Source organism: Martes martes (genome assembly GCF_963455335.1).
Source record: "Martes martes genome assembly, chromosome: 8".
In the NCBI taxonomy this organism is placed as follows: Eukaryota; Metazoa; Chordata; class Mammalia; order Carnivora; family Mustelidae; genus Martes; species Martes martes.
The window spans coordinates 76,133,195-76,159,437 of record NC_137895.1 but is presented as its reverse complement, the minus strand read 5'-3'; the positions used below and the strand labels follow the sequence as shown (position 1 = coordinate 76,159,437).

Below are 26,243 nucleotides of genomic sequence, written 5' to 3'. Positions count from 1 at the left end.
CCTAATTATGATAGGCGTAAACAGGATTGGGGAAAAAACACACCTGATTTGATTTACATACAGTTCAACAGATGGGAGACACATGCCTGCATGGAGTCCCTTATGTTCATTTTCCTGTAGGCATATGTTTTATAGAACGAATAGGTTAATCTAGCAAATTGGTGAATTGCAAGTCAGAATAGAGAGCGTCTATCATTATTCGTGGTGTTGCTTAGAGCAAGTCAATGATCTGACTCAGTTGGGTGGGTGAGACATGAGGATATCTCTTCTGAGGTTTCCAGAGGTTTGAACCCAGGGTGAAGGAATTGGTGGTATCTGAGATGGAGAGTAGGTTGACAGTGGGAATACTGAGACTTTGTAGAATCCCTTTTATTATTATTTTTTTAATATTTATTTATTTGACAGAGAGAACATGAGCAGGGGGAGCAGCAGAGGGAAAGAGAGAAGCAGGCTCCCTGCTGAGCAAGGAGCCCTATGTGGGACTCCTTCCCAGGACCCTGGGATCCTGACCTGAGCTGAAGGCAGACACTTAACCTGAGCCACCCAGGCATCCTATAGAATCCTTTTTAACTTCCTTTGACACATTTGTACTTTGTTCTTCTCCAAACATTACTGACATAATTTAAATTATGAAAAGTGTTTTGTAAAATATTAAATGTGATTAATAAGTACACATTCTGAGGATCATTATGATTTTTGGATTATTGTATGATTTAAGCATAGTATGTTATAGTTAATGTGTTAGCTCAAAGTATATGCATGATATCCTAATTTCTACTTTCCTAACTTTTTTTTGCTTTATGGCTTACATCTAGTAATGTAGAAAGCTAATTTTTTACTGTACCAAGTACATAAAATAGGTTTAAAAATCTTAATCATTTTTTAAACTGTTTTTAAGATGTTTTAAGTGAAACATTTTTTTCTTAAAGCTATTGATGTATTTTCCATAGCGATATATGTTTTTGACTGTATAAATACCATCCCAGTAGGAAAATAAAATTTTTTCAGTTAAAAGAATATCTTGTATTAGAATGACATTTTAAATTCTGTAGTCAGTGTACTTTGCCATATGATACAAATAAATATAATCCTAGAAACTAAAAGAGCTAAACAATACAACTTAGATAATGGGAATCTTTCAGGACTTTGAGTCAATCCGCTATGCTTCACAAGTTCCCATCTTCTTATTTAGCTTGGTGTTTATCCCAAGTATGAAAGTAACCCACAGATTTGTTGAGCAAGACAAGGTTCATAGATAACTGAATTTGGAAGCTGTCTGCAGCACTGCTAGGACACGCTGGAAAGAGTATATTCCATATCTGTTTTATTCGGGGAGTTAAAGTCTTTATAGTTTTATACCAGGAAAAGTTTGACTTTATTATGAACGGGTACATTTTGTTTTGTCAGACAGTTAAAACTATTTTTTACTATTCTGCTTTGGCTGCCGGGAATCTTGGGAGCTAGCTTGTCATTACTGCGTGGCCATAGTTTTTATATAATCGTCTTCATCTTCTACTCTCTTACCAGTCACTTTGTTTCAGGGATTCTATTGTGTGTTTTACTATATTTTTAATATATTAATTAATTATATATAATTATAACATAAAATAAATATATATGTGATATAATAAACATTATTAATTCCTTTTTGAAAGTTGGTGGTAGATAAAAGCAATAAACTCAGCAACTATTGAATACTCATTTCTTACATTAAGTTAAATCTCTTAACCTGGCGGTAGTGAAACAGACAGGTATGGCTTCAAGGAATTGGAGGAAAAAAAAAAAAAACTTTCTCAGAAATCCCTAGGAAATGCTTTGTTCAAATATAGAGTAAAGGAAAATAATATATGTATTTTGCTAAAGCATGTACAGTGCACATTTGTTCTTTTATTGCTCAAGTTCTCATTAGGATAGATCGCCATTATCAAAGCCTAGATGTTTTTGAGAACTGTTTTGTTTTCTTCAGATTTAAAATCCAGGGCTAGAAGCTGGGTCTCAGTTAATCTTTGAGATAAGAGTGCGCATCTAGTACAGCCGTTTCTGTTCTTAGATGTCTACAGAGAGCTGTGAAGATGGTCTTCTGTGAGAACACACTGCTCTCAGGCCTTTCAACTTCACTCAGGGGACTAGCTGGCATGTGTGAGATGACCAAAGGTTGCCCAGGGAGCCTTTGAAAAAGATGATGGTTTGTCTGATAGGTACTATAAAATGATTTTGAAAAGAGAAGGCATCCCTGCTTTAGTCTAAAAGGAAAGAAAGCCTTTTTCAGTTGTTCATATTGTTCTTTTATGAAGAACACTCTTATTCTTTGTGCAGCTTTTGAACAAACACTGAGTCCCTTGAACGTTCAAACTACTACATAAAGGCTTAGAAGGTGTAAATACAGCGGTAGTCCATTCGGTAAGTGGTGAGCTGATAGCATCCTTTATAAAAACATTGGAATTCACACATTTTAAAATGTAAATTCAATGTATCTTTTCCCATGACCTGACTAAAAAACTAGGTTCATGAATTATTCTGCCCTAGATATGTCATCCCCTGCCCTATGAGAGAGAATACAGTTATTGCCTGAATTTTTCTGGGACCGATTACCCTTTAACTAACTGAATGTCCTTGTCTTTTCCTTTTAACTGGTGGCCTTTTGCTTATCTTACTGCTTATTAACACTTTTATTGTGAGTGATACACAGAATAATGCCCTCCCCCACCACAGCAAAGATGTACGCATCCTAATCCCCACGACCTATGAATATGTTACATTACATGGCAAAAGGAAATTAGGTTGCAGATTGAATTAAATCTGCTAATCATTTTACCTTGAAATGGGAAGATTATCTTGGATTATCTCAGTTGCCCCAGTGTGTCCGCAAAGGTCCTTAAATATAGAAAAGTGATGTGACACGACAGACACTTGACCACTTTCCCTGGCTTTGAGGTAGAGGAGGGTCCCCACCACCACCCTGAGCCTGGGAATGGGGAGCCTGGAAATAGGGAGACTTCTAAAGCCTGGGAAAGCCAAAGAAACCTGTTTTCCCTTGAACTTCCAGAAAGGAATGTCCTCCTGACAACTTTTATTTTTGACACCCAGTGAAATTCATGTCAGATTTCTGGCTTACGAAGAACTGTTAGACAGTATATTTTGGTTGATTTAAGCCACTAACCCAGTGGTCATTTGTTATGGCCACAATAAAAATGAGCACATTTACCAATATTCCAAGAAAGGAAGAATGAAGATCAAACTCGAGGTACTCCATCTAGGAGAAGATCTGGCGTATGTTGAAGTTGTAGTGCTTCAACAAGGAGATAAAAGGCTGTCAGTGAATTTCAGCACCCTGCCCGCATGGCTTCCCATTAATGCAGAAAATTTACGGGAGCCTGTTGCCACTGAAATGACCTGAAATACACTTCAAAACAATACACCTTTGTTTCTGTCAGCCTCGAGGCTGCCTATTTGGCTCTCATTGGAGTGAGCTTTTCATGGAACAGATTTAATTATGTTATTTCTCTTTAAAGTCCATTTTATGATTTTTCATTGTCTAGAGAAAAAAGCCCCCACACACAGCTTGGCAGTCAAGGTCCCTCGACAACAGAAGCTTTTGCTACAGCCTGTGTTATACTTCTCTCTCACACACACTTGTGTTAACCAAGGTAAAGTACTTACGTTCTGTGAGTCTGGCTTAGTGTTTTGTACTTTTATTCTTTCTACATTTCATTTTCTCTACCAGCAGTGTCCTCCCAGATCTTCACACCTGCTGGCAATCCCCTATGACTTCTTTGAGATGCAAATGAAACATTAAATTCCCTGGAAAGTCAAGGAACATACCACATCAAATAAAATTTTTTTTTAAATTTTATTTTTTCAGTGTTCCAAGATTCATTGTTTATGCACCACACCCAGTGCTCCATGCAATAGTGCCCTCCTTAATACCCACCACCAGGCTCACCCAACCCCCCACTCCCTCCCCTCCAAAACCCACAGTTTGTTTCTCAGAGTCCACAGTCTCTCATGGTTCATCTCCCTCTCCAATTTCCCCCAACTCACTTCTCCTCTCCATCTCCCCATGTCCTCTGTGTTATTCCTTATGCTCCACAAGTAAGTGAAACCATATGATAATTGACTCTCTCTGCTTGACTTACTTCACTCAGCTTAATCTGCTCCAGTCCCATCTATCGGATGTTGATGCAAAAGTTGGGTATTCATCCTTTCTGGTGGCTGAGTAATACTCCACATCAAATAAAATTGTTTGGTCTATCCTTTACGCCACTGTATACTTTGTGATTTTAAAATTATTTCCATTTCATTCTGTTTCATTCTGTGAGTTTCTTGAACATAGCAAGTAGGTCTAATAATATATTTGTGGGATCTTAGTAACTCACATAGCTTATACAGTAGGTACTCAGTAGATAAATATGAAGTGAAAAAATGATTATGTTACCTGACCTGGCCAACCTACCACAGAGATATCATTAGAACTCAAATTTCAGATTCCCAGGCCAGTCTTCCATTATATTCTGTCAATTAAACATTAAGTACTACCAAAAAAAAATTTTTTTAATACCTAAGGAACATTTTCATTCTAAGTAAAATTTTGACACTGACCAACTTATTTTGTTTGATATCATTTCCCCTTTTTTTATCCCTTAATTTAACACTTGGAATTTCATGATTTTTTTGTATCAAAATGAAAATAGTTTCTCTGTCTTGTTTAGTTTTTTCCTATGGGTGTGTTTGCAAGAATTATTTTGTGTGTTGGGGCACCTGGGTGGCTCAGTCAGTTAAGCATCTGTCTGTGGCTTAGGTCATGATCTCAGGGTCCTGGGATCAAGCCCTGCATTGGGTTTCATGCTCAGCACAGCCTGCTTCTCCCTTTCCTTCCCCCTTGTACTTGCTCTCAAATAAATAAATAAAATATTTTTTAAAAGAAAAAAGAAAAATATTTTGTGTGATGAATCTGTATTATTTATTTATTCATTTATTTAAATATTATGAAAATATTGAGAAGACTGAAATGTAATCGAATAGCATGGCAAGTACCAAATTCCTTTGATTTTAAATACTTGAATTTTTCTCTAAGCACTTCTGTTTTCTGTCTTTTTAAATTTGTTGCTGGTGTTTATTTCGCAGTGGTTACACATAGGTCTGACCTTGCTGCACAAGTCTTTATGAAATTGAAAGTCTGTGTGATAGAACTTGGAAACTGTAAACACTATTTAGATGGAATGAATTATTTTCATAACTTTTATTATCACTTTACACTGTGACTGCAAAATGTCCACAATTTTCATGATGATGGGAGTAATTCCACTGGGAATTTCTCTTTTTTACAACTGCTGTCAGAATTCAGAATCTTAAAATGGTTGGCATAACTTTTAGTGTGATCAGTAAAACTCATCCTTCATGTCACATAATAATTTATAAGTTTAGTTTACTACTTTTAAAAAGGAAAACACTATTAAGATGAATGAGTACATTGGTGTTATTGCTTTACATAAGAAGATCATTAATTTAGTATATAGAGGCCATTGATAAATCATTGAAATGTAAATGTATTTAAAACAATTTTTTTTTTAAATACTATGAAAATGGGGTGCCTGGGTGGCGCAGTGGGTTAAGCCTCTGCCTTCAGCTCAGGTCATGATCCCAGGGTCCTGGGATCGATGGATGCCCTGCATCGGGCTCTCTGCTTGGCAGGGAGCCTGCTTCCCCCTCTCTCTCTGCCTGCCTCTCTGCCTACTTGTGATCTCTGTCTGTCAAATAAATAAATAAAATCTTTAAAAAAAGAGAGAAAAAAAATACTATGAAATTGTTGGTAAATATTTGGAAACTGTAGACCATAACTCTAGACATAACCAGCTTGATTGAACATTGCTTGGATGCCCACTATTTGATTTGGGTTGGACAGGTAACGTGTTTTAGAATGGCTCAGAAGGTAGCAGACCCGTGGTTCCAAATGTGTCTTCACGATTTGAATTCTGTCACATTTCGTAGGTGACTCACCAGGAGTATTTTGCTTTCTTTGTTAAGGACAGCTTCAAAGTAATCTTCTGATTTAGCTACTGATATTTTCATCAGAAAAGAAATGTTCTGTAGGAAACCTGTCTTCTTTAAATGTATCAAGAAGTATCTCCTATTGTGCATCAATAAATTGGCATTATGGTTTTTTAGAGCTAGTCTCAGTAAATCCGTTCAGAGCAAAAATGAGTCTGTAGAGCCTAATTGTGTAGATTGTGCTAAAGACTTAACCTCTCCAAAGACTATGCTTTTCCAGAAAACACAAAACCATTCTCATGTACATCAGGCCAGTTTCTCATCTCCTTACAAAATGCCAGATGACAATTCTTACTTCCTTCTACTGGATTTCTGCCATTAAATCACACTTTCCCTATTATATGCAACATCTGTTTATTCTTCTGAGTACATAAACTTGCCATGTATGGAGACTTCTGACTCGTTCCGTGGACTTGGAGCTTATCCTTGATTAGTATAGTGGTCTTAGTGCAACAACCGGCGCCCGCTCTCCCTGACTGTGGAGCACCTTTCCCTTCTAAAGCCTTCAGCCCTCTGTCCCCTTGCTTGAGGATCTTTTCTTGATTATACAAAATTCAAAATAAATTTATCTGAACAGAATCTCTGTATGGTGATCCTCTGAGCACTTTGCATGAATTCCCATGCTAACTTGGTGCCATTACTATAGCTACTCATGGTTGTTTTAGGTTTACTGTTTCTTTCTACATGAACAGTTCCTTTTCTTTGAATAACTGTCAGCAACAGTTGTTTGATTCTTTGCTCACAGGTACTACAGTGCCACCATTCTGCAGATGTCTGGTGTTGAAGATGACAGACTTGCAATATGGCTGGCTTCGGTGACAGCCTTCACAAATTTCATATTCACGCTCGTGGGGGTCTGGCTTGTCGAGAAAGTGGGCCGCAGGAAGCTTACCTTTGGCAGCTTAGCAGGTAGGTGACTGGATGAAGAAGTCAATTATAAACTTTTCTCTAATGATGACAAGTTCACCTTCTAAAATACAATACTGGTACCACTTATGATCTTGTTCTCTTAGCCAAATAATAGGGTTCTTCTAGACAAATGTTTTTTTAAAAAGAACTCTGTTATGATATGTAACTAGAATGTGACTAGAAACTGGAGTTGTAAGAACAATTTGAATCTACCAAGGGTAACATTCTGCTCCTCTTATTTTGAGTTCTGCTTAAAAGTACAAAAGTGAAAAGAATAATTGGTTTTTGTTCTTCTTTGAAAAATTTGATATTCATAAACTCACTTTTTAACGTGTTTTATTTTTAAGTTCGGTATAATATGGAAGTAAATTTGGAGCATTTTTTTTTCAAAGCTCCTTGAACAGTAGAATATTGACAGTATATAATTTCTCCACAAAGCAGCAAGAAATTATTTTTGTGTTTGAACCAGGCTCAAATTTAAGGTAAATTCAGGTTGGTTAAGTGTGTTTTCTGTAATAGCTAAATAAGACAATACTTTTCTCACTTTCAGGTATCTTTTGTCTTTGGATTCTAACCTTTCATTATTTTTTCTCTGTTTCACTTGACAGACTGAGACCCACATTTGCCATTGTCCTCACATGTTGCACCATATAATTTTGTCTTTTTCATATATACAGATTCCTAATTATCAATTAGATGTCTTCTAATAGCTCCTTTATAAGTTTAATTAGAATAAGAATATATTTTTCTATTAAAATGTAAAGTTTCCAGACTGGCATGAACCAAATTCTATTTTAACCAAATTATACCTTAAAACCCTCATCTAATAGCAGTGCTTCCGGCACTTGTCCCAGATTTTAATGAGAAAATACATTCTGAGATCCAAACTCAGTTATTTGGAACACATAGTCTCTCCCTCCCCTCCCTCCAGAAGGAAGGGTGGAATGTTCCACCCTGTATTCTTTTTTTTTTTTTTTTAAGATTTTATTCATTTGTTTGACAGACAGAGAGATCACAAGTAGGCAGAGAGGCAGGCAGAGAGAGAGGGGGAAGCAGCCTCCCTGCTGAACAGAGAGCCAGATGTGGGGCTCGATCACAGGACGCTGAGATCGTGACCCGATCTGAAGGCAGAGGCTTTAACCCACTGTGCCACCCAGGCGCTCCCCACCCTGTATTCTTGCCCAAGCAGTGGAAGGACTTGAGTCTGATAATGTGAGCTGAACTGAGGGGAAGGTGAGCAGAGATTATCTGATTAAGAGGCAGAGGTAATTGCAATATCCAACACACACAGAGAAGCAGAAGGGTAAATGACGAAAGGTGAGGGACAAGGAGGCTAAAAACCATTCCTTCATAAACTTGCTGAAACCAAAATTGTTTAGTCTGGAAAGAAAAAAGACTAAAGCATTACCCAGTAGATACCTTATTCTAGCAGATGGTAGATGTTATGGGGGCATAATTTTTACTCAATATGGAGAATATAGTTTTAATAATCAGAACTATCCAACAATAAATTGGGCTGCCTTATTAGGATGGTAAACTGAACAAAAGGATAGTTGACCATCAGGTAGTGATGTACCAAAAATAAATTCCTGTAGTTGGCTAGAAATTGGGTTTGCAGAGCCCTGAGGTTCGGATCAACCGTAAGAAGAGGTAGCAGCTGCTTCAAACTTTTTAAATGGGTACCTACTCTTCCTTTTGAATGGGGCCTCTGGATGTTGCTCCCTCAAGAGGTCTTATTTTTTAAATAGAACGTTAGGTCTTCTTCAATTTGGGATTTGGCTTTTGAGATCTGAGGAAAACTTTTTTTTTTTTTTTTCCTAGCGGCCTAGTCCCTTTATTTGTTGTATTCCAAGAGACGCTTTCTCATCAGTTCTGAAGGTTTTGAAGGCACTGCAGTCTAGAGCCTTCCTGCTTGGGTTTGAATTTTCTGTCTTCAGGCAAGTTTCCATTTTCTCATTAGTAAAAAACATTCTAGTCTGCACTTCATAGGGTCATAAAGAGGATCGAGCACGTTTATACACGTTTATAAAGCTTTTCCTGACACCGATCACAAGGTGCCTAGCACATCTTAGCTCCCACAGCATTCTTACTGATGGACTGGTTCTTTGTCGTTTTAACCCTAGTGTGAAATCATCTTGCATCCCGGAATCTGGGAACTTGCCTGAACTCTTCCAGCCAATGTCATGTTTCACCTTGCAGTGTAGGTGCTCTGCTCCAAGGATTTCCAGAGCCCATCCCTGGCTATTAAGAGAAAGTATTAAGACAATTACCTGGGAGGACAGTACCCAGAGAGTTCAGGGACTGCTTTTTATGAGCAGCTGGAGGCACTTTTCTCTCCTGCCTTGTTTTCTTTTAGCCCAAACCACCAGCACCCCAGCTGTGCACCCTCCTAAAGCCATGCAGTGATTGCTCTAGCATGAAAGAGGTCTTCCGTCATGTAGACACAAGAGTTCCTCCTTATGTAGCCAGTTAAAGTGATGATGTAGCTATTACAGTGGTTTAGGAGGGGAAAGGCCTAGTTTCTTGTCACAGGGCTCCTCTTTTACGTGTACATGGAGGTATAAATAGAGCTCTTGATGCATGTCTGGTTTTTAACTGATTTAAAGGTAGTAGACGTAATGACCCAGTAGACCGTAATGACCAATGGAAGTTTACACATTCAGTAGAAAACGTACCATTCAACAGTGGATTAGTATTACCATTACAGATGTTCATTTCATTTTCTGATGTTAGTTGATTCTGGGCTAGTTATATATTTATTTCAATGTTTTTGTTTTTGTGTAGGTATCAATATTATGCTAGTGCTATAAGTTCTGTTGAAAATTTTCTTAAAAGTCTTTGATCCAGTTTTGTCCCCCTTTTTATGTTTTTATTATGATTTATGATACTGGGGTAAATTACTGGGAAAAGTCATATCAAAATGATTTTTGAATAGGTATTCATTCTTTAAAAATTACTGCTGCACATAAACTATGCATATGTAGACCTGAACAAAAGAACTCTTTATACAAAGAAACATAAAATATATCGTCCATGAATAATTTTAAATGGAAGACTTTCTGTGGTGGTCTCACTTTTGATAATTTTTTAAGGATTTACTTATTTGAGAAAGAGAGCGCACAGCAGAGAGAGCAGGAGGAGGGGGGGAGAGGGAGAGAGTCTCAAGCAGACCCCCGACTGAGCAGGGAACCCGACACAGGGCTCCATCCCGTGACCCTGAGATCACTACCTGAGCCAAAGTCAAGAGTCAGATGCTTAACCAACTGAGCCACCAAGGTGCCCCAGTGACTTTTAATATTTTTAAAGCTTGCTCAGAGAACTGGTCTTTCTTGTAAACATTACATATTTAAAGACAAGCTCTTGATTCTTTTAACAGAAGAAGGTCTGTATCTACATAGGTTTATTATAACTAATCAGAAAGGCAGAACACTGTGTTATTCTTCCCCAAATATCTTGGTATTAGATTATTTCTGAGCACATCACTCATAGGCTGTCTCCGTCAGAATTACCAGAGGGTACTTAACTTTGAAATACGCATTCGTGGACCTTACCCCAGATGTACTGAATTAGGGTCTCTGCAGATGGGGCCTGGAGCAGGGATACTTCAAACAGCTTCCCCAGTGGATACTTACGTACAACAGAGTGTGCTTTACTAGAGTCATGGGAAGGGGAACTACTATTTTTTTTCTAAGTATTTACTAGTAATTCAGCCCTGCACCAGGTAGTTATAGTTACTTCTTGCATCAGATATTTTTGAACACGTGATTTATCCAACATACTTCCACTTCCTATGAAGAACATCTGTTTTGGGAAAATTATATCAGAATCCCAAAATGTCACAGTATACTTAGTTACCAGAGAGTCTTCTCAAAGTATAAAGAATGTGCCCAAACTGCACAGAGCACTGGGGAAGATCCAAGGCCTTCCTATATTGGACTCAAATCTGGGTTAGAGTAATGATCAATCCGACAGTAACTATGATAATTTGAATACCAAAAAGTGGCTGATAAAACATCTGTAACTTTTTTTTTTGAAGATTTTATTTATTTATTTGACAGAAACACAGCGAGAGAGGTGAACATAAGAAGGGGGAGTGGGAGAGGGGAGAGGCAGGCTTCTCGCTGAGCAGGGAGCCCAACGCCAGACTAGATCCCAGGGTCCTGGGATCACGACCCAAGCCAAAGGCAGACGCTTAACGATGGAGCCACCCAGGCAGCCACAAACATCTGTAACTTGTTAAAGGAAATAAGTAATTCAAGTAGTTTTAAGCTTTAAAGGTATATGAGTTTATGACAGGACTAGGTGATCATTTTAAAATATATTCCATAAATAAAGTCATATAAGATACCATTTCTTTCCCTTAAGGAGTTTATCATCTTTAAAGTTTTGTTTTACAGGGCGCCTGGGTGGCTCAGTGGGTTAAGCCTCTGCCTTTGGCTGAGGTCATGATCCCAGGCTCTCTGCTCAGCAGGGAGCCTGCTTCCCCCTCACTCTCTCTGCCTGCCTCTCTGCCTCTTGTGATCTCTCTCCCTGTCAAATAAATAAATAAAATATTTTTTTAAAAAAAGTTAGTTTTACAAGTCATATTGGGGCACCTGGGTAGCACAGTCAATGAAGCATCCAACTCTCAGTTTCGGCTCAGGTTGTGATCTTTGGGGTGGTGAGCTGGAGCCCGGCCTCGGGAAGTGAAGAGTCTGCTTAAGACTCAACTCTTCCTCTGCCCTTACTCACCCTACCTCACATACTCTCTCACTCTCTCAAATAATAAATCTTTTTTCTTTAAGTTTATTTTATGGGCACCTGGGTGGCTTAGTTGGTTAAGTGACTGCCTTCACTCAGGTCATGATCCCAGGCTCCTAGAATCGAGCCCTGCTTCAGGCTCCCAGCTCGGTGGGGAGCCTGCTGCTTCTCCCTTCCTTGCTCTCTGCTGCTCTGCCTGCTTGTGCTCTCTCGCTCTGTCAAATAAATAAATAAAATCTTTTTTTAAAAAAGTTTATGAATTACATATTGTGTGTGTGTGTGTGTATGTGTGTGTGTATATAAAAACAAGTTATGCCCTGGCGTATGTGATGCCCAGTAACGTGGGGAGCTGTTTAAAACTCAGATATCTGATCCCCATTTTCTGTAGACTCTGATTCAGAGGTTTATGTACAGCCCAAGCATTTGCTTCCAATAGGAAATCAGGACTGAGAAACACTGGTATATATAATAAGGAATGTAAAGGTGTAATACTGACTTTTTAAAGGATTATCATCCAAAATGCATTAAAATAAAATAAAATTTGTGCTTAAGAAGGGTTAAGTCATCGGCTTTTCAGGAATTTTGTGTCTCCGGAATGGTCAGTTCTCCATACTTTGGAGGTAAGTTGCACCTTTTTAGAGATGGATACAAGAGATACATTGTATGTACTGCAGAACCCTCAGCTAGAATATGTACGGTATTTACCCTGTGACCTCAGTTGTATAGTCTTAAGATTTTTGTTTGTTTGTTTTTTTAATACTCAGTATTACAAAAATCTGTGGCACTGTGGTCCATTCATTAATGCAACCAGTACTTCTAGGGCAGGCATTAGAACTGGACTTCCGCGAGTGTGTACTAGGCATGCCATCTTAGAGTTTTTATTTCATCATGGAGACAGGTTATTTAATAAGCATTATGAAAGAAACGTATCATGCTTCCTTCATATCTTAAGTATCAGAATTTCCAGATTGAAAAAATCTTCCTGCCCCACAATAATGTGCCATGGAGGTAATCTGGGGAAAAAAAACTGAAGGACGTAGGTTCTTTGATAGATGGATTCACAGTAAAATCCAAGGTTTGTTTTGTTTGAAGAGAGAGGGATGATTTTCATAATGGACCTAATATATCTCCTCTCTTTCTAAAAGACCTTTTTTCAGTTTCCCGCTTCAGGGCTCTGATAATCTTTCAGAAGAGAAATGCCTCACACCATTCCTAGTTTGAGTCAAAAGCCATCAAGCTGTGATTTTAGGTTCATGGCTTTTTTGACCCATTATGGCAAAAATAACTTCTTACCTCCCCTCAAGCCTCCCCTTCTTTCAACTTTTTTCTACAATTTTGGAAAGTATGCTGCTGCTTCTTATGACTATGATAGTACAATGGCATTTTATAGCATTACCAAAATCCTTCAAACACATTAGGATATTTAAAATTCAAGGGCACCTGAGTGGGTCAGTCATTAAGCGTCTGCCTTCGGCTCAGATCACGATCCCAGGGTTCTGGGATCAAGCCCCAAATGGTATCAGGCTTCCTGCTCGTCAGGGAGCCTGCTTGCCCCTCTCCCTCTGCTGCTTCCTCCACTTGTTCTATCCCACTATCTCTCTGTCAAATAAATACATAAAATCTTTTAAAAAATAAAAAATAAATTTAAAAATTCACTACAGCTCTACAGGGTGAATATTTTCACTAAGTCCCATTTTATGGAAGACAAAATTAAACTTTGGGAAGGTCCTGTGCCTTATCCAAGATCACGGAAGCCAAGAAATGGCATAATTGGAACTTAACCACAGCATTTAACTGGACACATCCCCTGCATCTTAAACACATACACCTCAGCCATTATATAATCCCACTGCACTTCACAGTGCTTCTGAAAGTTCTTCTTTTATCCATTCATTTAATAATATTTTTAGTCATATCTTAAATTTAGCTCTCAGTTTAATAAGAAAAACTTTGCTACTGTGTAAATGCCCTCCCTAAATTCCCTATTTCATTTTATTTTTTTTTTAGAAAAGATTTTATTTATTTGTTAGAGTGAGCATAAGCAGGGGGAGGGGCAGGCAGAGGGGGAAGCAGGCTCCCCACTGAGCAGGGAGCCCAATGCGGGACTTGATCCCAGAACCCTGAGATCATGACCTGAGCCAAAGGCAGATGCTTAACGACTGAGCCACCCAGGCATCCCTAAATTCCCTATTTTAAACACATTGCCCCATTCAAATTAATTGTATAAATTACTACAATTCTATTTTCTTTTTTCTTTCTTCCTGTGACTCTTTTTGTGTATCCTCTCAATGGCTTGAACAATAGTCAGAAATTGGAAAACTTTCTTTTTTACTGTCAGGATGTCTCTCAGGGACTCAAAAATGAGCCTTTTAAATGATACACTTAATCACTGTTCCTGTAATTGAAAGATTCTACTTCCAGACACCAGCAGGAAGTGAATACATGTGCTAGATCCTTTCTGGCACCTTCAAGTCATGACAAAAGTGCTACTCCTCTTTAATAAGAAATGTTCTGTCAGCTGCTTTTTAAAATGTTCAGTTTGTTTTCAGTTTACTGATTTGGGACCTTAAACAATGCCGTTAGAACAATTTTCTTGGCAGTATGAGCAACGCTTGGTGTGAGTCTGTTGCCTTTCATACTTCTGACATCTTGGGCTCTCAGTCATGCTGGTTGCATGAGTTGATTGTGAGACTGTCAGCAAGCCAAGATTTTTTGTTTTTTTTTGTTTTTTGTTTAAGATTTTATTTATTTGTCAGAGAGAGAGCAAGTATAAGCAGGAGGAGTGCCAGGCAGAGGGAGAAGCAGGCTCCCTGGGATCATGACCTGAGCTGCAGACAAATGCTTAACCGACTGAGCCACCCAGGTGTTTCTATTTTTTTGTGGGGTGGGTTTTTGGTTTTTTTTTTTGTATTTTGTTTATTTGTTTTTTATGAAAATCATTACCAGTCGTCCTGCTTGGCTAGCAAATGTATTTGCTTTGAATTTCATTCTTGTCATATTCGGCAGTGAATGTGCTAGTGAAGTTTTTCTGATCATCTGTATATATATATATATATATATATATATATATATATATACACACACACACACACACACACACACGCACACACACACACATATATGGAACACTTTTTTTTAATAATTTGATGAAGATAATGGTATTTTTTTCAGAGCTATGTCTTGCCAAACCCAGTCTGCTTTGAAAGAATGTTGCCATCTCTTCTCTGATGTAAAACTTCTTTTTAATCCTGTTTATTTTTATTTTTTTAGGTACCACTGTGGCGCTCCTTGTTCTTGCTCTGGGATTTCTGCTGTCTGCGCAGGTTTCCCCACGCATCACTTTTAAACCAGTCGTTCCATCTGGACAGAACAGTACTTGCACAAGATACAGGTGAGATTTCATAATGGTCCCCTGCCTTCACCGAACTCTGGTAACTTTTCTGTTTACTTTTAACTTTTCTAAAATTTGAGAGATGAGTAGGAGCTTGTTTATGAAGGAAGATAGGATGATGGGAAAGGTGGTGGGAGGAACCACCAAGAGGAGGAACAGCATGTGCAAAGACACGAGGATAAAAGTGCTTAAGGAAAAGTACTAGACACAATATTGACATGTTTCTGGAAATTCAAAGTTGGGATCAATATGGAATTGAAGCAGGAGTACTGTGAAACTATTTTAGATCATATGTGTATGACTCAGTGGCATCTACATTCCAGGTAAAATAAGTAACTTCAATCAGTAATTAAACCTTTCCATGATGTACATGTCTGACAGAGGAGATTATCATCTTTGTATCCTAACAGTCTTCCCAGAGTTCTGCAAGTATCCTCTCATTCATGTAAGCAGAAAAGGAAGTTTTCTTTCACTGCTGGGATTCTTCCAGAGCATTAAAGAGTGGAAAGAGATGGAGGAGAGTGAAATACATTCTGATGCTGGTTACAGGTGTAGGAACTCCAAGTCTGATGGTGTACACACTATGTGATTAGATGGTTGGAGAAGTGGATGGATGGACAGTCAGATGGACTAAAGAATGCACAAATGAATTACTTAGAGATTGAATGAACAGACCAATTAATGTATCTGGCAGCAGAGTTTCAAAGGTTATAACTTCATTTTAGTGGTTTAAAAGGCTCCCAGCCCCTTTAAATTACATGGATAGAACAAGCCTAGCTTGCGTGCTTGCTTGCTTGCTTTAGAGTGAGCAAGCACGCATACATGCAGGGGTCAGGAAGGGGCAGAGGGAGAGAGAGAATCTTAAGCAGGCTCCTAACACCCAGTGTGGAGCCCATCACAAGGGCTCGATCTCATGACCCCTGAGATCATGAACTGAGTTGAAATCAAAAGTCAGACACTTATCTGACTAAGCCACCCAGGTGCCCCAAGACCTAGATTTAAAAACAAAAAATGATAGTCCTTCAGCCTCAACTAGATGGACACAAGTCTCAAGTAAATTGGTAAATGATTTATTAATTTATCAACTTTTAGTCATATACTGCTATATGAAATGAAAACAACACATTGATACACTAGATTCCACTTGGAACTTCATATTGAGTGGTTATTGTATTTATGGTGGTTTCTCATTACAGCAATGAAAGGATATATATTATTATGCCTTTCAGGTCCCAAATTCTGATATCCACTTTCCTTTAGAAGTAAATAGTTATACTCCTTCTTTCTCTTACTAAAAAATTTACTTATATATTGGTCTCCTGATTTTTTAAGTCTTTATCTTGTTCTGAAGATTTAAAGATGTCTTGATGAAAGAAGTTAGCTTTAGATAGACTATTCCTAGATGTAGTCACGTTTACTTTCTATGAATATCCCACATCAGCTGCTAGGTGATAGAGCCATTACCAGAATTCTCCATGCTCTGCTTTTGGTTTTTCTTCATAGATATTTTAAGTAAAATGTTGTTAACATAGTTACTCCTGACAAATTATTTAAAATGTTACTGTTGTTGGGGGCGCCAGGGTGGCTCAGTCGGTCAAGTGTCTGCCTTCAGCTCAGGTCATGATCCCAGGGTCCCGGGATCTCCCTCTGCCTGCTCTGCCTGCCACTCCCCCTGCTCGTGCTCGTTCTCTCTGTTTCTGACAAATAAATAAATAAAATCTTTAAAAAAAAAATTACTGTTGTTTGAGCAACAACTCTAATATGTGATGCCTGGTTTAGATGGAGTAATTTAGATTCAGATTAAGATGGTTACACACATGGTCAGAGCACCTAAAGTCAGAAAGTTAGCCAGAGTATGAAAGAAGTTTTATGAACTTCTGATACAGGAAAAGAATGACAAACTTTTGAATGATTGGCATAATAAAGTAGTTTTCTTGACATCAACTTTTAAAATTTAAATAAAAATATTTATTGCCCTAGTAGAGTTTGCATAGCAATTTGTGATTATCAACCTATTAATCCTTCTGATCCTTCGAGGTTGTCATCTACCTAATATTTCAGTACTAGAGTGTAGTGGAGGAGGAGAAGTGGTACAGCAGAATTTTATTCTCATCACAAAAATGGGCAGCAGCTTTTGAATCAGAACCAAATTTTACATGTCCTTTGGGAGTCAGTGAATATGAAAAACAGTTCTACATTTTGTGCCTTCTTTCAGAGTAATGCATTAGGCCTTGTGGGAGTTTGGTAGTATGTACATATATTCTGAGTGATTTTAATAAAAGGCCTGCATTCCCCATACTGATTTTGTTCTAGTCTCCTGATTGTCTTCTTGTTTTTGTTAAAATTATGTATACACTTTCCCCTTTCTCTAAGATAAACATGAAAGTCATGTTTGCAATACACCATAGGATGAGTAATGTTTAGGCTGTAAATGTAGATACTGTGCTTTCCTCATGGAATGATCCATATAGGAAAATTGAGCAAATAAAACAGATTTTAAAGGGAAATTGATTTAATATCTATCTTAAAAATGTTGTATACTGTTGATGAGATTGTAAATTTCTCTCCATTTTGGAAGGAGTACATTTCTGCCTAGTAAGAGTTAAACACCTATGCCCACTGACTCAGCACTTCCATTTGTAGAAGTCTATAGACTGTAGTGATGCATTTGGATTCATTCCAATTATAGTCAAGTATTCTTTGTCCGATTAAACATGGTTTCTTATGAGAGCTTTCAAAGCTTTGAAGATTCATACCTTTCCTAAGTAACACTTCCCTCAGGTTTTTGACATTTTATTATTTTTGAATGTGATCTCAGTATATGCAAATCACTATCATAAAACCCTTCAAAGTAGGCAGAAATTTCCTAAAATATATGTGAAATTTCAGGTTTTTAATCTCATCTCATTCCTTCATTCATGTGTTCATGCATGTAGTTAGAAATATTTATGGAACACCTACTTATAGGATTATAGTTAAGGATAAATTAATATAAGAAAACAGTGCCTCACACATAATAAGCATTCAGTAAATATTGCAACTATTGTGATACTTAAGAAAGCTTATAGTAGGGGGCGCCTGGGTGGCTCAGTTGGTTAAGCGACTGCCTTCTGCTGCGGTCATGATCCTGGAGTCCTGGGACAGAGTCCCACATCCGACTGCCTGCTCGGCTGGGAGTCTGCTTCTCCCACTGACCTCTCTTCTCTCATGCTGTCCCTCTCATTCTCTCTCTCTCACAAATAAATAAATCTTAAAAAACAAACAAAGCCTGTAATAGGAGATGAGCTTGGGATGATGGGTAGTCTGTCAGAGAAGATTACCCTGAGCATTGGATATTTGAACTGAACTCTGAAGGAAAGAGAGGAACATGCCAGGCAGAAGAAACAGCAGATGTGAAGGCCTTGCAAGGCACAGGGAACTTGGCAAGTGCAAGGAACTGAAAGGATGCTACTGCAATTAAAGAAACCTAAGAGAACACTGGTAAGGTAGGTGGAGCCAGATTCATGCAGGACCTCAGAAGTCACGTGAACAATTCTGATCTTCAGCCTACAACATGAACCCACTGAGAAGTTTTAAGTAGGGTAGTGGCTTGACCAGATTTTCTCGTCTAAGGTTTCTCTCTGGGCATGGGATGCACAGAGGGCAGATGCTAATGTAAGCAAACTGGTTATTAGAGTTCTCCTTGAAAGAGATAATTGCCTGGACTTTGGTAGTAAAATCGAAAGTAAACAGGTAGACACATTCTAAATATATTCAGGAGAGAAAAATCAACGGGGATTAAAAATAAGTAACTGATTAATTATGAGCAACCAGGCAGAAGAGATCATGAAAATGAAATGCCATTATTGGGTGAGGCAGTTACTCTATTTTAGTAGGAATTGACAAAAGGGACTATGTCTCTAATTCATTTTTATTTTCCCTGTTAAAATTTCTCCATTGAGAGTCTTACTTAGAGTCATCTAAGGAAGCATTTAAAGCCACCCCCATCCCTCATTCCCATGGATCTGCCTTAGCAGAACAGTGGAGGGTATGTTTGAAATACTCCCTTGGGTAATTCCAGTACAGCTTCTATTAAGAACCACATACCATAATGCTTCCATTTTTTTTTTTTTAAACTGCCAGCTTCCTTTCATTCCTTCTTCTTTTTTCCCTGGAATGTTGTTAAAGCAAGAATACAAAAATAATCAGTGTGGTTCTTTATCTGTTGAGTAATATTTTCGTGTTTTCTTTTCCAGATGAAGTTTACAAGCATCGAAATTTCCAAACCATTGCTTCATTATAGACCTCCCTATGGTGATAACACAAGTTTTGAGAAACTGGATACTTAACTAATTAGCTCCTCAAAGTTTAGTTACAGTAAAAGTATTTTTGCAATCACTGTACTTTCCTTGTCCTTTTGCCAACCTTGTGTGATTTAGCACACGTTGTTGGCATGACACTATAAAACTGTTAGATTCAGTTATAAAACTTGGAAACTCTGTTAGGCCCTAATTTTTTTTTTCTAGTATTTGGCATCCTGGTGATGACGTGTTTTGTATCCAGTGATTCTTAGCAACTTGACAGTGAATATAGTATTATACTATGAACTGCAGCTTTCCATTTCTGTCAAATTTTATCTTCTGTCTAGCTATTTCCATTAAAATTAACTTATTTTAATTTTTTTGGCCTGGTTGTATAGGCTAATATGCTTTGATGTTACAGAGGGAAATATGTTACATATCTGTAACATATGTAGGAGGTTTTCAGTAAATTTGTAAATATGTATGAGGTTACAGAGGAAAATAGACCTACTTCAGATGAAGATAAATGTACACAAAGGGAAAATGAGAGTTGAAACAAAAAGCCTGTCCGACCTCATCATGTACCCTTATCTCCAAATAGTTATGCATGTCTTTTGCCAGCATTTAAATACCCAGCCCTGAGTTTGATGCCTGGATGAGAGAATTGTGGAAGAGATTCTTGGAGGAAGTTGGCCATTTATGGGACATTTTCATTTCTTTTCTTTCATGACCTTTTTATCTTCATGCCTTGGCATTTGGCCAAGGACCTGCAAAGACCCCACAATAGCAGGATCCCCTATTTAAAGATTTTTATTTATTGGACAGAGATCACAAGTAGGCAGAGAGAGAGAGAAAGGGATGCAGGCTCCCCATTGAGGAGAGAGCCTGATGCGGGGCTCAATCCCAGGACCTTTGGATCATGACCTGAGCTGAAGGTAGAGGCTAAACCCACTGAGCCACCCAGGCGCCCCAGGATCCCCTATTTAAAGTTGTGTTTTCCACTGTCAAGAAGTGCTTCTTGGGAAGCCAGAAAGGCAAAAAGGAGGACTCTAGTTTAGCTGTGCAGAGTAGGGAAAGAACATCCCAGGTGTAAGACGCATCCTACAGACAGGCCCTACGCAGGGAGCCTGGCTTCTTCAAGGAGTGTGCGAGTGAGGCTGGGTCATAGTGGGCAAGCAGGAGAATGCCACAGAGATAAACTGGGTGACAGACCATGCCAGGGCCTCATAATCATCATCTTAGATTACTGAGGAGCCTTTGAAGGGTGATGAGATGAAATGACATAATCAGATTTGTGTTCTTAAAAGATGACTCTGAAAAAAAGATTTAATTTTAAAATATAAAATATCACTCTGGCTGCAGAGTGGAGAAGTGATAGAGGGACAACAAAGGGTGCTAGAGGGAGATGAGGTAAGAGAACTCAGGAACCTAGGCAGGAAATAAGGCAACATGGACATTGGCTATGGAGACACAGAGACTCAATAGTTTGGAAGGGCGTGACAGGGCTGGGTGGTGGAGTGGATGACGTACGGGGACAGGTGCTTTCGGCAGGGTTAGAATCGTACTCAGGTGAGAGGAGCCCTGGGATCGGAAACTTCACTGTCTTCTACTTCTTGGAAACACTCTTCCAGGGTTCTAAGCCTGCAGACCCTTTCTCTGGCTTTCCAGTTAAAGATAGGAGTCACGTAGTAAGAAGAGACTTAGTATTTGCTGTCATTTATATTCTTATTTGAGATATCAGTTTCATTCCTTTTGGACCTTAGAAGACTTTGAGAAAAACTCTTAGGAATTTGTTTACTTAGCTTTGAAGTAACACAAAAAGGCAAAGGGAAAAAAACACCTCTGTCATAATCCATAAGGACCTTTTGTCTCTTTCAAGAGCTCTGGTCATTGTAATGAATAAATAAAATCAACCTGGAGGAGTTCTTTTCACATTTCAAGCCAACCCACTTTAGAATATCATCCCTGCTTTGTTCCGATAAACAAAAAGAATTCACTATCCGGTACTGTGTCAGCAGTCGACTGCAATCATAACCACTGAGGTATTTCCTTACAATAAAGGCCAAAGAAACTACAAATAAAATGAGTACTAAATGGAGTTCTTTTTTTTTTTTTTAAGACATCATTTATTCATCTGAGAGAGAAAGAGAGAGAGAGAGAGAGAGAGCAGGAGCAGTGGGGAAGAGCAGAGGGAGAGGGCGAAGCAGACTCTGCTGAGGAGGGAGCCCAACATGGGGCTCGATCCCAGGGCCCTGGGATCATGACCTGAGCCTAAGGCAGACACTTAGCCGACTGAACCACTGAGGCACCCCTAAACGAGTTTCTAAACAACTTAACTATTCTCTAAGTTTAAATAAATAAGATCACCTTCTCATAAATTACGATCTTAAACAAGTGATGAAAACAGTTAAGGTATTAACACTTAAACATATTCTGGTTTGTTAAATTGAAGCATTTACATCACAATGTAAAAGTACATTACACTGCCCCTACTATGTTTGCCCTACCTATTGGTGTGGACTGTCCTTTAAAAAAAAAAAAAATTTTTTTTTTTTTTTTTTTTTTTTTTTTTAAATACAAAGCATAGCAGTGTAGTTAAAAGACTCTCTTTAGTGAACGTAACTTTGGAAACTATCTTTGTTGTCTGGGTGGTTGGGTAGGTGGTTGGTTGAGGCGGGCTGGCTAGCTAGAGTTGAGAGAAGGCAGGTGCTATGCTGATGGAAGGAAGATTTTAGTTTAATTTCGTAGTCCTGGAAGTTAGGTATATTTGCTAAAAAAATTTGGTGACACTTTGTTGCTATAAATAGTTGTCAATATAGGAAGCTTCCAACCCTTGGTTTCTTCAAAGTGCTTGGCCTTTACCTCTAGTCATGTCTCCAGCATGACGAGTGATTCATTTTGTAGGCCTGCTAATGGACTCGGCAGTTTAGGTGGTTGAGGTGGGAAGGTCTCTGGGCACGCAGCGAGTCACATGCCGTGCACGAAATGCTTCAGTGACTTTTTCAGGTTGCTGCTTGGTAGTAACAAGAGAATGTTTTCCTCGTATTAATAAGCAAATAGCAAAACAAGATACTGTGACACATGCCTCTTGGACTGTAACATCCAGGTTATGTGGTGAATAAATTAGAAGACGGGAAAAATGAAATCACGTATCTGGAACAGCCTGGCTTTAGAAGCAGATATCCAGCAATTGGTTGTTGTATGATTCTACACACTTTAGCACATCAAAGAATACAGCATTTAGGAGAAATATTTATATGCATTTGTTGTCAGTTCGTTGTCCAGTAAACATTTTTGAGAGTGACAGTAGGTTGGCGGAATACTGAGATTAAAGGGAATAGAGGAAGCCGTACTCCACATTCACAGCTAGGAGGGAGGAAGATGCAAATAAATGATTACAAAGTAGTGTGATCAAGGCTGACAGATGTCTCCGAGCAGGCCCTGGCATAACTCACTTCTCCTGCGGCCATCCCAGAAGGCCTCACACAGGAGGGTTCGCAACCTTAACATTATTCTAGATGCCTTCAGAGAGGCATGTCTTCAGCTGCATAAAATAAATTATATGAATACAAGGGGAATCAATTATATTGAAATATGGCTGCCAAATATTTGTTAAATAAACCTGTTCTATCATAATGTATATAGAGTTGGTCACTAACATTGAGTAATAGATCTAGCTGCATGGCTAAGCAGTTTCAAAACCACAGTGAAGGTAAATGGTTTTGGAGATTTCTGCAGCTACTGTCATGGGTTATGAATACATATGTGATTTCTGTTGTCAGTAGTTTATTGCCTACCTTCATAACTGAAGGAAATGCTAAGTTTTAGTAAAAGCCTAATGAATTAGAGGTGTAACTTTTTTCTCATCTGATTGTATAGGCCCTGTATTTAAGTCCTCACATAGGAGTGAGCTTGATCTAATTCTTCCAGGGTAAGAGTTTCTCAGACCGGTGAAAGTGGAGACGGTCCCTAGGGCGTGTGTCAAACCGATAAGCTCTCCAAGTAATTCTAAAGTTTGATAATGTTGGAGAAAGGGACACCGGTCATGAGACGAGGTGGAAGGAAGGTCAGGGCTTTATATAAGTCAAAATGTGTAGTAGATGAAAAGCATTCAACAGCATAGGGCAAGGAAATGACACGATCAAATTTGAGCTTTAGAAAGAGTTTTCTGCTTGAATTTTAGGGGACTTACTGAGAGGAAAGGACAGAGACCTCCAGAAAGAAATAACAGGAGTCTGAAGTTAATTGCATGATGGTGAGTTTGAGGTCAAAGGTGTCTTTGGAGATATGATTGGGAGTTGTGTTTAGGTCATTCAAATCTGTGGATATTCAGTTCGGGCTAAGTGAACCCAGGTGATATGCCTAGGACGATAGATGAACCAGAATTGCAGGCATGCTTTTTATTTTAAAATAATAATAGTTTCTTTTAATTCTTACTATGTGCAGATGCCATTCTTTTTTAATATAATTGCATATTACCCTTACGTTTCCCTAAGGGCAGTTGCTATCATTATTTAATTTTATGGGTAAGAAAGTAAGGCTCAAAGAGTTTACTTAGCTTGCTGAGAGTGATGGAACTGGTATATTACAGAGCCACCTTGTTCTCTCCATCACCCTCTTTAGTCAAACTAATGGCCTCTCTTGAATATGGGTCAGTACTACCCAAATTTATGAGTATTCTAAGGACACTGTTAGGTACCTATTATCTGAGAAGTAAAGGGAGGGATTTTAAGTTCTGCACATTTTGTGCCAGGTGGGTACTTAAATAGTAAGTTTTCCCTGTAAACGAGCATCAAATGATGAGAATTGTCAAAACCAGAGACAACCTAATTAAATTTTGTCCTCACTAAGAGTGTCATTTAATTGAACTAGCATCAAAACTCTTTAATATCACTGCCAATCACTTCACCTTTTCAGCAGCCCTGATCCTAGCAAATAAGAGGCACCTTAATAAATACCACGATCTCATGGCCCCAGTGAAGCCGTTACTGACTTGTGGGAGAATCCTTTATGGGAAGAAAATGATGCCCAGCTTAGAAGTGTTAAGGAGTAGGTTTGTTTATAAATCCCTGCCTTAGGACCTTATCACAATTAGAGAGGACTCCATTCTCCTAAACTTGCTTCTGATTCTTTTTAAAAAGAAAGAGGTTAGAAATTTTGGGACCCTGACCAAGAAACCAGTCATAGGGACCGTATACCATAAACACTGTTCTCTTTCCAAAAGAATGCCAGACAGCATTTAGATATCCCCCATACTGGTTCAGCCTTCTTCTGGTGAAGGGAGATTTTATTTTCCCAAAAATATGTCTAGTTCTGGAGACATAGAGGCAGTTGCCTGTAATTCAGCTCAATTATTTGTGCATACAACTAAGCATTTGCTTCAGGTGGGCGAGATAGTCTGACCCTTTTTATTACCTCCTACTAGAAAGTGACAGTGGTGGTGGTCAGCCATAGGTCTCTTATCTTCTTCGAGGATCATTCAATGACCCCTTTTTCAATCCCCTTATTTCTCTAAAGCAGCACTGAAACATAGAGCAGGATAATAACTGCTTGACACAAATTTCTCACAGGAATTATATAGCATTTTAAGTTCTGTTTGTTGCACTGTAGGAAGTACATGTGAATTTTGTCTTACTCAGGAGCAATTGATTATAATCACTGTACTGCCGTGTTAGCAGGGCTTTCGGCCCATAAAGGGAAATTTGACCAGAATATTCCAGAACAGTTCCAGAAACTGATTTATGATTATTTCTTCCTGAGGGAATATTACTTCTCCTGAAAAAAACTAACCCATGTGAATGAATATCTAATGAAGTCACTATGACTTACCAAACTACTTATTTTATACAAACAAAAATTTTTTTTTTAAATTTCATTTATTTATTTGACACAGAGAAACACAGCAAGAGAGGGAACACAGGCAGGGGAGGGGCAGAGGGAGAAGCAGGCTTCCTGCTGAGCTGGGAGCCTGATACTGCGCTTGATCCCAGGACCCTGGGATCATGACTTGAGTGAAGGCAGACACTTAATGACTGAGCCACCCAGGCACCCCTATTTTATACAAAATTTGTAACAAGTAGTATTAGAATCATTAATTAACCACCTTGTGCATCTTAACACACCCAAAACCACACTCCCATGTTATAGTCCTTTATAAACCATATCATCCCTTGTAATTGAAAACAGATTCCGTCACATCTTTCAATACTCTGTTGTTTTGAGATGACAGAGGACAAAAGATATATTGACACATTGTTCCTATCCTCATAGAAATCTCAGGTTTGTAGAAGAGAAAGGTGCTTTTACACAATTGCCTATAATCTATATTTTAACACAAGAGTAAAGAATATACATTCTTTTTGATTCTCAGCCTAGTGAAATAGATAATTCCATCACTTTGGGAAGGTAAGCCCTGAAAATTTACCATCAACTGTGTGGGAGTACTTAATTTGTGGTGATAAACTCAAAGCTCAGCGTGACTTGAATATTCCGTATTATTAGGTAGCTGATGATACAGATCTGTTTTTCATTCCCCTGCTTTTTGCTTGATACATCTGTATTTCTCCTTATACATCCATATTGCATAGTTACCATTTTTGTAGAAACCTGCTACTCTTTGGCCTTAGTATTGGTGATTATGTCAGCTCTGTGGTAATTTCATCTTAAAACAAATTTTTTTGAAATGATGTTGTACATTAGGACTAGCTTGTTGGTAGATTAATAAAGTCTCTAAAAATCCACTGCTCATTTTTTGATCATTAAAAACATGTATTTATGATAAATGAAATCAATTTTGTGAAGCAATATAAAAAAGACTGTAAGGGGCACCTGGGTGGCTCAGTGGATTAAAGCCTCTGCCTTTGGTTCGGGTCATG

The 26,243-nt window shown here is 38.4% G+C and overlaps 1 protein-coding gene across 1 annotated transcript in view; it reads left to right on the top strand.

The window, feature by feature from the left end:
- Nucleotides 1-26,243, top strand: part of SLC2A13 (solute carrier family 2 member 13) — a gene marked incomplete at its 3' end in the record, with an annotated part of 373,708 nt that overhangs the window by 249,223 nt on the left and 98,242 nt on the right. The window contains exons 5-6 of the mRNA XM_080811884.1: nucleotides 6,794-6,957; nucleotides 14,968-15,088. Coding sequence (XP_080668010.1) covers nucleotides 6,794-6,957; nucleotides 14,968-15,088 — 285 coding nt within the window. The remainder of the gene's footprint in view (nucleotides 1-6,793; nucleotides 6,958-14,967; nucleotides 15,089-26,243) is intronic.